The sequence below is a fragment of the Heterodontus francisci genome, chromosome 20 (genome assembly GCF_036365525.1).
Source record: "Heterodontus francisci isolate sHetFra1 chromosome 20, sHetFra1.hap1, whole genome shotgun sequence".
NCBI lineage: Eukaryota > Metazoa > Chordata > Chondrichthyes > Heterodontiformes > Heterodontidae > Heterodontus > Heterodontus francisci.
Genome location: NC_090390.1, coordinates 35928414 through 35940937, shown reverse-complemented (window position 1 = coordinate 35940937; position 12524 = coordinate 35928414). Strand labels below are relative to the sequence as shown.

The 12524-nt window shown below is 41.8% G+C and overlaps 1 protein-coding gene across 1 annotated transcript in view; it reads right to left on the bottom strand.

Moving 5' to 3' along the window:
* Nucleotides 1-11845, bottom strand: part of LOC137380570 (TBC1 domain family member 12-like) — a 154071-nt gene extending 142226 nt beyond the window's left edge. Inside the window, exon 1 of the mRNA XM_068052602.1 lies at nt 11162-11845. Within this exon, the coding sequence (XP_067908703.1) occupies nt 11162-11775 (614 nt within the window). The 5' untranslated portion in view covers nt 11776-11845. The remainder of the gene's footprint in view (nt 1-11161) is intronic.
* Nucleotides 11846-12524: the final 679 nt, after the last annotated feature.

Below are 12524 nucleotides of genomic sequence, written 5' to 3'. Positions count from 1 at the left end.
TCCATGTCTCCGCTTTAAAGACGTCTGCAAACGCGACATGAAGTCCTGTGACATTGATCACAAGTCATGGGAGTCAGTTGCCAGCGCTCGCCAGAGCTGGCAGGCAGCCATAAAGGCAGGGCTAAAGTGTGGCGAGTCGAAGAGACTTAGCAGTTGGCAGGAAAAAAGAGACAGATGTGCAAGGGGAGAACCAACTGTGTAACAACCCCGACAAACAAATTTTTCTGCAGCACCTGTGGAAGAGCCTGTCACTCTAGAATTGGCCTTTATAGCCACTCCAGGCGCTGCTCCACACACCACTGACCACCTCCAGGCGCTTACGCATTGCCTCGAGATAAGGAGGCCAAAGAACAACTTGGCACTGCAAACATCAAAATGATGCATCATAAAATAAATCACCATCGCTTATTTTATCCCAACTTTAAAATAGATCTTTATAAATTATACTTTGCACTATTGAATGTAATGTTACAATATAGGGAAAAAATATACATTTTGTTAAAACATGCAAACTGTCATGACAAGTTTTCTTCTACACAAAACAAAGCTTAGAAAATTTTGATTTTAAAAACAGCCACACAAAATATTTCGTTATTCGGGTTATTTATGCAAATATGTATTTGAGGGTTCAAAGCTATAGGTTCACTGGTAACTTTTCATCATCAATTATTCTGTTGGTCCAATGGTTCCCACAAGGACTTTAAGGCCCAGGTGCTAAACTAAAATCTGGTACATCAAATACAACTTGAACTTTTATTTTTAAGCAAAAATGCACAGCAGAAGAGCACAAGTAAAATGCAATATCCAGGGAGATATGGCAATATTTCCCTCCCCCCCAACACTGATACTTTGAAATCAGGACAATTTTCCTAAAAATAAAAATTGAACTTAAATTTATATGCTCACGCCTAAACTGTGAGTAGGGCTGAAAAGTACAATTATAAGGATCCTGAGTAAACATTCAGTACAGTAGTAGCTGATAAAAGCTACTCTTCTTTCTTCTTTGCCCTCCTTATCTCGAGAGACAATGGGTAAGCGCCTGACCACCTCTCGGCGCTTACTCATTGTCTCTCGAGATAAGGAGGCCAAAGAAGAATAGCTGATAAAGACTCTTATGATAGAACTTAACTCAATAATGTACACTAAACTCCATTATAGAAACAATATTTTACAATCCTAATATTTAAAGTCATAAGAATCAATATGAAAACCAGTATTGCACACATATTTCTATTAAAGGGTTAGGCATTTTTAGGAAAGATTAAGTTACTAAACCTTCACAGCTTCTCTTTTCCTCCACACAAAAGGAAGGCACATCAAAAAAGTGATTAAATAGATTTTTTATTATTCGTTCATGGGATGTGGACATCGCTGGCTAGGCCAGCATTTATTGCCCATCCCTAATTGCCTTTGAGAAGCTGGTGGTGAGCTGCCTTCTTGAACTGCTGCAGTCCATGTGGGGTAGGCACACCCACAGTGTTGTTAGGAAATGAGTTCCAGGATTTTGACCCAGCGGCAGTGGAGGAACCGCGATATAGTTCCAAGTCAGGATGCTGTGTGGCTTGGAGGGGCTCTTGCAGGTGGTGGTGTTCGCATGCGTCTGCTGCCCTTGTCCTTCTAGGTTGTAGAGGACGTGGTTTTGGAAGGTGCTGTCGAAGGAGCCATGGAGAGTTGCTGCAGTGCATTGTGTAGATGGTACACACTGCTGCCACTGTGCGTCGGTGGTGGAGGGAGTGAATGTTTGTGGATGTGGTGCTAATCAAGTGGGCTGCTTTGTCCTGGATGGTGTCAAGCTTCTTGAGTGCTGTTGGCGCTGCATCCAGGTATATGGAGAATATTCCATCACAATCCTGACTTGTGCCTTGTAGATGGTGCACAGACTTTGGGGAGTCAGGTGGTGAGTTACTCACTGCAGGATTCCTAGCCTCTGACCTGCTCCTGTAGCCACATTATTTATATGGCTACTCCAGTTCAGTTTCTGGTCAATGGTAACCCCCAGGATGTTGATAGTGGGGGATTCAGTGATCATAATGCCACTGAATGTCATGGGGAGATGGTTAGATTCTCTCTTGTTAGAGCTGGTCATTGCTTGGCATTTGTGTGGCACGAATGTGATTTTTGCTACTCATCAGTCCAAGCTTGGATATTTTCCAGGTCCTGCTGCATTTCTACATGGACTGCTTCAGTATCTGAAAAGTCACGAACAGTGCTGAACGTTATGTTATCAGCAATCATCTCATATTGACAGAAATATGGAACGCATTAACTAATGAAAAGCATATGAAATGTGCGAAAGCAGTTTACGGGAGACTCACTGCATCTGTTCTCTAAAACAAAATCTTAAAATAACGTGCCCAGAAAGTTCCTCTATAGATGACTGTCGCTGAAGAAAACCAGGATCAGTATACTTGCTCTAGGATGCCAAGCACACCATTTAAATGCATGTCAAAGAGTTTGCATTGACCAGGTGATTTCCCAGTTCATTCCAGGTCCTTCACATCCATTCCAAGAACACCACAGCCATCTTATTTACGGCACAGGAGGCCGACATTCGACCCAAGTCCATGCCGGCTCTCCATGGCGCTATTCAGTCAGTCCCAATGCCCTGCTCAATTCCCGTAGCCCTGCAAGTCTATTTCCTTCAAGTGGCCATCCAAGTTCCTTTTGAAGTCACTGATTATCTCCACTTCCACCACCCATGGGCAGCAAGTTTCAGATTATCACCCACTGCGTAGCAATGCTCTTCCTCACATTCCCCTGCGTCTCTTGCCCAAAACCTTCAATCTGTGTCCCATAGCCCTTGTACCATTAGTTAATGGGAACAGTTTATCCTTGTCCAACTTATCTGAGCCTGCCATAATCTTGTCCCCTCAATCTGCCTGGTTCAAAGGAGAACAAACGCAGTTTTTCCAACCTAACCTTGTAACTAAAATCTCCCATCCCTGGAATCATTTTGGTAAATCTCCTCTGCCCTCTCTCCAACACCCTCACATGCTTCCTAAAGTATACTGACCAGAACTGGATGCAATACTCCAGCTGAGACCTAACCAGAGCTTTATAGATGTCCAGCATAACTTCCCTGCTTTTGTACTCAATGCTTCTGTTTATGAAGCCCAAGATCCCATATGCTTTACTTACCATTCACTATGTCCTGCCACCTTCAAAAATTGATGCACATGCACCCCCAGGTCCCCCTGTTGTTGTACACTCTTTAGAAATGTGCCATTTAGTTTAGGTGATTTATGCAAATATGTATTTAAGGGTACAAAACTATTGTAGGTTCACCGCTGTAACTTTTCATTATCGATTATTCTATTGGTCCAAGGACATTAAGGTCCAGGTGCTAAACCAAAATCTGGTACATCAAATACAGCTTGAACTTTTACTTTTTAAGCAAAAATGCAGAGAAGGGAGCACAAATAAAATGCAATATCCAGGGAGACACGGCAATATTTTTTCCCTTACACTGATACTTTCAAATCAGGACAATTTCCCTAAAAATATAAGTTGAACTTAAATTTATATGCTCAAGCTCAAACTGAGAGTAGGGCTGAAAAGTACAAATATAGGGATCCTGAGTAAATATTCAGTTTAACAGTAGCTGAAGACGACTCTCTGAAGAACTTAAAAATCACTCATGCACACCAAACTCCATTTTAGAAATAAATATTTTTCTATCCTAATATTCAGTCATAAGAATCATGTGCGTGAAAAACCAGTATTTCACACAAATATTTCATTAAAAAGTTAGGCATTTTAGAAAAGATTAAGTTACTGAACAGTCACATCATGCTTCTCTTTTCCTCCAGACAAAAGGTGACCCATCAGAAAAAGTGATTAAATAGATTGCTTATTGACAGAGAAATACTGAAAGCATTAATTAGTGAAAACCATGTGAAATGCGTGAATGCAGTTTACAGGAGACTCACTATCTGTTCTCCAAAACAAAATCATCTTAAAATAATGTATCCAGAAAGTCCCTCTACAGATGACTGTCGCTGAGCAGGAGTAACTAATGATATCAGCAGTAGCCAGCTGGGTAAGACATCTAAGCGGTCAGGAAATGTGACCTCACTTTGGACCTGCAGAAGAATATACCTCTTCTTCGGCCCCCAGTAAAGGCCAGTTTTGGGGAAGAGGTAGTTTCCCCTCTTAACGACAAACCCTTCAGGTTATAATCACTGGGAGACAGTCACATAGTGGTATTGTTATTGGACTAGTAATCCAGGGACCTGGACTAATGCTCCAGAGACAAGAGTTCAAATCCCTTCATGGTAGCTGGAGGAATTTGGGAATTCAAATTCAAATAATAAAAAAAAAAATCTGGAATAAAATGCTTGTCTCAGTAATAATGAAGAAACTACCAAATTGTCATAAAAACCCGTCTGATTCACAAATGTCCTTTAAGGAAGGAAATCTGCTGTCCTTACCAGGTCTGATCTACATTTGACTCCAGACCCACAGCCATGTGGCTGATTCCTAAATTAACTGCCCTCTGTAATGGCTTAGCAAGCCACTCAGTTCAAGGGTTGTTAGGGATGGGCAATAAATGCTGGCCTTGCCAGTGACACTCACATCCAAAAAACAAATTTTTTAAAACTAAACAACTGAAGAAAATATTCCAAACATTCAGCATCCATCCCATATAACTTAACAAGCATTCACAGAGATTAAAATGCACTGGATCAGTAATCAAAGGAACATCTGCATGATTAATCATAATTAAACATGCCTAATTTTTGATGGATAGAAAAACAAAACATTAAGACGACAAATAGCATGATAAACCAATTGTTGTTTGAAATTATTAGGTCAGATTGTTCGATAATGTCACTTCAGCAGGAGCAAAGTAATGTACAATATGCTTACAAGTTTGGAGTCCACTGTATGGGTAATGGAGAAAGCAAACTGAGATGAAGCATTATCCTGACAATTCGCCAACACATGGTTCTACTTCCCATTTTAAATGGAAATCACAACTCTTCCCAATTGGGTTTTTGAAGTTATTTATAAAAGTGCTGATTTTAAAGTACGGAGTCCCAAGAGTCCATGAAGCAAAGCTTCACTGAAATTACCAGTTTTTGCTAGTAGCTACTTTTCAATTAAACAACTACGATGGGGTAATTTTGGGCACATTTAAGGCAGATGTTGCCAACACTGAAAAGTTTATTATAGAACAAATCTTTCGACTGAAGACTGTACCATAGTCCACTTAGAAGTACACTACTTTTACACTTTCAATCTATTGAAATCAGATCGTAACAATTTACATTTGCATAGCGCTTTAATGTACAAGATGTCCCAACACTTGTCACTAGAGAAATACGACACCACGGCATAGGAGTAGGTGACTGAAGGCTAGGTCCAAGAAAGATTTTGAATGCCAGATAGTGGAAAAGACTCAAGAGTTGCTGGACAGCCTCATTTCTAGTTACCGAATGTAGATTAGGTCAACAGCAGAAAAAAAAACTCAATCCGAGCATTAACTGGCATCAATTCAGAAACTCAAAAATTACATTAGGAAAAGCTCCTGCACCTGTCCAATCTGAATGTTTTCTCAGACTGCACTTCAACCAAGCTGCAACAATGATATACAATGGCATTTGTACTCCGTCTGACTATAACCAAACATATGAGTGATGCTGTTAATGGATGAAACGCAGAAAAATATTCCGCCTCATGACAGCAAAATCATCCTTCACTGCAAGCACAGTGACATCTCTCCATAACAAGACAGTATAACAAGGTGGGTCTGTTGCTTTTACTACACACTAATTGATTCATTGCAGCAAGATATTGCCAAAAGACCCTAAACCTATATATCATAGATTCAGAGAAACTTACAGCACAGAATGAGACCGTTCGGCCTGTTGCGCCTGTGCTGGCTCTTTGAAAGAGCAGTCATACTTAGTCCCACATCACTGCCTTTTGTCTGCAACCTTACAAATTCCTCATCTCAAGTACCTGTCCAACTCCCTTTCAAAATTATTTATGGAATCAGCTTCCAGCCCCTCTTCACGTAGAGCACTCCAGATCCCGACAACTGAGTGAAAAATTCTCATCTCCCCTCTAGACCTTTTGCTATGATTTTAAATCCATGACCTCTAGTTACTGACCAGAGGAAATAGATTCTGAGAGAGTAGATAGAAAAAGAACTATCATCTTAAAACACTATTGGGTCACCTTTTAACCTTCTCTGTTACAAAGGAGAACAGTCCTAACTTTTCCAACCTCACCTCATAACTGAAGTCCCTCATACCTGGTAACCTCCTGTTAATTATCCATGGTAGATTTTCTAAGGCCTTTGTATCTTTCCAGATGTGTGGTACACAGAATTGTCCACAATACACCAACTGAGGCCTAATCAATGATTTATAAAGTTCTAGCGTGATCTCTTTGCTTTTATATTCTGTTCTTCCAATTATAACCCAAATGCTTTTTTAACCACATTAACATGCCATGCCAGCTTTAAGGATTTGAGTACATGGACACCATGCTCATCTGCACTTTTCAAAATTGTGCCATTTATAATGTACTGTCTTTCCATATTCCTCCCAAAGTGCATCACTTCACACTTCCCTACACTGCACATGCTTCTGCCCATTTCACCATCCTGAAGCCTATCACTAACTACTACTTTGCCAAGTTTCAGATCACCTGCAAACTTTATAATGCTGCTGCCTACACTCGAGTTAAGATTTTTTATAAAAATTGAAAAATAATGGATACAAAAACATTTGGATTTCTTGGAACAGAACTATTGCACATCACTATTGTTTAACTTGGATTTACTGTTGAAATTGGTTAAGGCAAAAAAATCAAGACATTATAAGCATATTTGTAAAAAATAAAATGGCTTGCAGTTACAGAAAATGGTGAAGTAGAAGGCAGCTACTGCCCATTCTTAGCTTAGAGCACTGTAATTATTAGAAATTCACATTGTGTGATGCTTCCATACTATGCCCAACTAGACTGCACACCATGTACTAATATTAAAACAATTACTGATTTTATTCGGCAGTATCAGGAGAGCTTTTTGAGAAGTATATTAAGTTGAAGGCAGTGACTTGCGCACTATAATTTGCAGTTTTGGAACAGACACCTTGAGACTGTTAGCATGACGAGAAACTTTTTTCCCCAAATCTAGATAGTTGTACAGTGCAATGACAAACAGTAAAAATAAATACATATTTCAGAGCTGAAAATCAAGGCTGACTGATAATAATCATCACTGTAACAAAATGCACTGGGGCCCATTATAAAATTCAAAAATTGTAATCCCAGTACTTTATAAATGTCCAAAATGTATAAGAAATTTCCTACAAATCAATGCACAGTGCACACAATATACATTGGAACTTGTTCAGTAATCCATCGGCGCATCATACTCCCAATGAGTTATCCAATGCTGAATAAGTTGCACCAGATTTGATCAAGCAGAACGCATATCAAGGTTCTAACCTAATGCAATGAAATAGATTAGCACAACAAATACCAGGCCTGGTAATTTAAAGATTTAAGCAGCCTTCAAGGTCTAACCTGACTCTGAAACGGAGAGGAGGGAGACTCCTCAGAGCGAATAGTCTCTCACCACTCTGGTCTGATACCACATATGTTTACATATATTTTAATAATTAGTGATATTCAAAATTGCTAAGAAATCAGTAGTTGCAAAATTGGAATTGATTGAACTTGCCTTTCAAAAACTGTCTCAACATTCTAGATCAAAAATAAAAAAAGTGCAGAAGTAGCCCAGAGTATAGAATTGGTTATCAAAGAAAGCATATATGTATTTCAATTTTAAAGAGATTGCTCAATTTTTTGCTTTTCAAAAGCTGATTACTGTAATTTATAAATAATTTGGTGCTGTAGCTTTTGGCCTACTAAATGTTTGATTATAGATATAGGATTGCAAGCCATAACATGATTTACCTCTCTGTTCAAACAGATTGGGTAGCAAGGCCAGTTTGTTCTACACTCTGCTTCTACTGTTCACCACTGCCAAGCGCCGACATCAACAGATTTAAAGGGCAGCAATCTTTTAGCATTTAGTGGAAAACAGGAGTTTAATTTAACATACTTATCTTAAACTACACTTTGCAGAGAACTCATTTGCACCCATTTTTTCCATACATTACTGATCTTCTAATGAGAGTTTGGTATCTTTGATGAACAAATCTTTGAACTGTAGACAAATTTTCTTGCTGTATTTGACAGTGTTGATGGTGGTTAGAAAGGAAAGGGCACAGATACTTTAACATTTAGTGGCAGCTAAACTGATGTCCTGTCACAGCTGATTATAAGTTAGCTGCTTTACAAAAGAGATGTGGAATTTAATTATTTTCATATGTCACAAACCTTTGAGCTTGGTTAAAAATGTTTTGACAACAATAGACTATCAAATGGGTGCATGAGTTCTGGAATGTGGGGTCATAAAACTATAAACAAATAAAACTAAGATTACTATTTCTGTATGGCAGCAAAAATCATCTGAATTATTGCTCCAAAAATGCTCAATTGAAAAACCGAATAAAACACAAAATAGGCAGCAAAAGCTGAACAGTTCTCTTTATAAAGGTGTAAGAATTTGCATTGGTAAACGCATTCACTTTGACATCTGCTTCTCAGACAGAGATTACACTAAATAAAGAACAATCACCGAGGACTAATTTACTTCGAGATCAGTGTGGCAAGTCCACTTAGTGACCAGTTACGTCGATACTAAACAGGAGTGCTTCCAAAGGATCTCCCACTGAAAATGGGCAATCTTTCCTACTTGTACACAAAATACACAGCACTGTAATGTACCTCTTTAACCAGTGCTCTTTACATGGGGTTAACCCACTAACCTTTTTGAATTTTACCAAAAAGTGTTTTCACCTTTTGGGTTTCTGAATCATACACTGTTCCTCACGAAGATGATGGGCTGGCAACCTGTCTTTAATCACCACCCCCAGAGGATTTGAGTGACCAGCTCCAATTTTCTCCATTTCCTACACAGATGTATGACAATTACATAGAACATTACAGCGCAGTACAGGCCCTTCGGCCCTCGATGTTGCGCCGACCTGTTGTTGAACATCTCCCCAACAGCACAGCCAGTATGTGTGTGTGTGTATAACAAATTGCAGTTATTAATCTACATCCTGCTGCTCAAATACCCCACACTGTAGGCTTTCATGCACTGCACCAGCTTTTAACATGCTTGATTTTTGAGAAATGCACATTTGCAAGAAGTTTGACTTAATGAATAGTTCCTTATACTATTAATGAGATACAGCAATCTGGCTTATGGACATATGCATAACAGTAAGTGTCTGCCCCATTTCACCCAACATGCCTTGTGCTACAATAATAAAAACAAAATACTGCGGATGCTGGAAATCTGAAATAAAAACAAGAAATGCTGGAACCACTCAGCAGGTCTGGCAGCATCTGTGGAAAGAGAAGCAGAGTTAACGTTTCGGGTCAGTGACCCTTCATCGGAACAATGCCTTGTGCTAGGTAGATTGGATCCTCAGTTTTTCCAACCATGAGATAGCCCAACAAAATGCTCCATCTAGTGACCCAGCAAAGAACGAACACAATTCACACAATGATGTCTAATGCAGACTAGGATAGAAAACTCAAACCCTTTGCAAAGGTTGGCAGGATGCCAGTTAAAAACAACTTTTAAACCAACAGTTTAAAATAGACATGAAAAAAAATGTCATCAAATCACACACTACAGGAGGAGAGCATTCGGCCCATCATGCCTGTTCCAGCTCCCAAAGAGCTTAGTCCTACTTAGTCCTCCCTTAGTCCTACTCCCCTTCTTTCCCCAGAGATCTAATTTCCATTTGAAAGTTACTATTGAATCTGCTTCCACCACTCTTTCAGGCAGTGCAATCCAGATCATAACTCATTGAATTATAACTATGCCGCATCTTCTCCCTGGAATTTTTGCTAATTACTTTAAATCTGCATCTTCTCGTTACCAACCCTCCTGCCAGTGGAAACAGTTTCTCCCTATCTACTCTATCAAAACTCCTCATAATTTTGAGGATTTCCAGTAATTCTCCCCATAACTGCTCTGCTTTAAAGAAAACAATTCCAACTTCTCTAGTCTCTCCAGTTAACTGAAACCCCTCTTCCCTGGTACCATTTAGTAAATCGTGGCTGCACCTTCTCCAAAACCTTGACATCCTTTCTAACGTGTACATGTTCTCCCCGCTGTCTCTTATCCTGTACCCCTTTTAAAATTTTACCATTTAGTTTATAGTGCCTCACTTTTCTTTCAAAAATGTATGACATTAAGTTTAAAAGTTAAATATATGCTAAAAGATAAATGCTTGTAAAATGTTTTGGGAGTTTGATTCACCAACATTCAAATAGCAGGCACCCAGATTCAATTTATAAAGGCTTTCGGAGAACTCCCTTCTAGGGAACTCTAGGTGAGGGAGTTCAGGAATTTTTTCAAAAAAAGTTGCATGGGATCATCTATAAACCGTCTTTAAAGCAACTTACAAAAGATGCACTGCTGATGGAAGATGCTTTATATACTTGCAAGTTATTTATTATACTTTTGGAAAGAAGGTAACCAAAAACACTTCGTATACAAGGAAAGAGAAAACAATGTCCCTCATACAGTATTTCCAAAATGCAAACTCCACTTCATCTTGGAAATCTGGGGTTGAAACACGGTGACTCCGAAAGGTGTTTCTTCCGTAATTTGAGAAGACCAAATACGCAATCTTGAAAACAACCATCTTGTGCTTGGAACTCCTTTGCACCTCACCTTGAAAATTTGGGGAAAAAACAAATATTTCCACAAGGAAAGCTCACTCAAAGCCCTGGCCAGGTTCAAGTAATCTCTTTTTTTTCAGACGTACAATTTAAATAAATACTGGCATATTAATTTAAAAATACTGGGCATCTCTCGTTTACGTTAAACATTCCTAATGCCTAATTGTGGCACACCTTTCCAGTGGTGTGTTAGTAACTCGTTGCTATTGAACTGAGAGATTAACTATAGCTCCGAGCATTAACTTTTACTGGGCTGGTGATGCCAGTGTCCCAGTGCCTGAGGGAGGTGCACGGTTCATCTTCGATCTGTAGTGATGGGATGGAAGAAGACGGGAGCCCCACTCTTGGCGTGTGTCCGTGAAGCTGCAACATTTACCTGCTGATATAGTCGGCGATACCGAGTTTCTTAGGCTTGGCTCCCTCGTCGTTGGCTAGTGTCGGTGCTGGGGAATCGAGCCCGTCCACCAGATGCTCGGGTGCGCTCTGTCTCCGACTCACTTCGAAGGAGTTCCTCGAATTCAGACTGACGTCCATAAACTCCAACACCTTAGTGTCAGCGGGGCCGGGGCTATCGGCCGGGTCGGGATCCGGGCTGCTAGTGTCCTCGCAGCTGGTCTCTTCAGCCCGGAGCCCTGGGGAAGGAGCAAAAAGAGAGGCGCCTTCCCGGTTACTGAGTCCATCGGGCGCGGAGGTAGAGGTGACGGGAGTGTTAGTGTTCGGTTCCCTCGAGGAGGAGGAGGATCCGGAGCTGCCGCCCGGAGCCAGCGGACTGGAGGCCGAGTCCCCGGGAGGAGAGGGCTGAAGAGCTGCGCTGTCACCGCCCGCCTCCCGTCGCTTCGCCGCCGCCTCCCCCATGGAGCAGCAGCCGTTGAAGAGATCCCCTAAGGCGGGGTCGGTGCGAGTGTGGAAACGCGCCGCAGCCGCTTTTTGTGCGTCGGGGCCCCGCAGGCAGCTCTCATGGTTACTGTGGAGATAGATCATTCCCGACATGGAGCGCCCACTGCACTGGGCTCGGCTACAGCCGGGTCCTGCTGCCCGTGCGCACCGCAACTGCCGCCGAGCTCGCAGCAACCGGAAACTGACACGTGACGCATGAGGCGGGGCAATGTCCGTCTGTCACATGACCGAGTCAGAGTATCGCACAAGGCACTGGAACCTCCACAAGAGCCCCGCCCCCCCTCCTCAGCCTGGCACCATGGCGCCCCCTCTGGCTCTGAGGAAACACGTTGAGTGAGTGATTCCGCTGCCTATGACATTCGTTCACCATGCCCCATAGACGCAATCTTCTGCTCTTAGAATATGAACACGACTTGGGACCATTTCCAAATCCTGACCCCGCTCTGATTGTTAGGGCACCCGCCTGTGGGCAGCCAGTTAAGAGCCCACCTCTATGTCTGCCGCCCAATTAAGGAAGCCCTGGAAGGACGGCAACCCCACTAACAGAGGTGGGCCCTGCCACTGTTGGAGGGGTGACGATCAAACTTCAGGCGCCCTCTGAAGAGATTAGAATTCAATTAAATAAAACAGAGGCCATGGAGGGGAAACCCCTCCCCAGGATGGCCGGCAGCAGCAGCTGTGGCCCGCTATTGGCCACGGCTGCAGTGGGGGGTGGGGTGGGGTAGGGGGGGTTAAAACAGTAGGCCTCAGGAGCACCCCAGGCCAACTTCTTCCAGGCACCTGCTGGACCCGGCCCTCAATAGGAGGAAAGTCCTGCTGGTGTGCCCAATCAGCCCACAAAT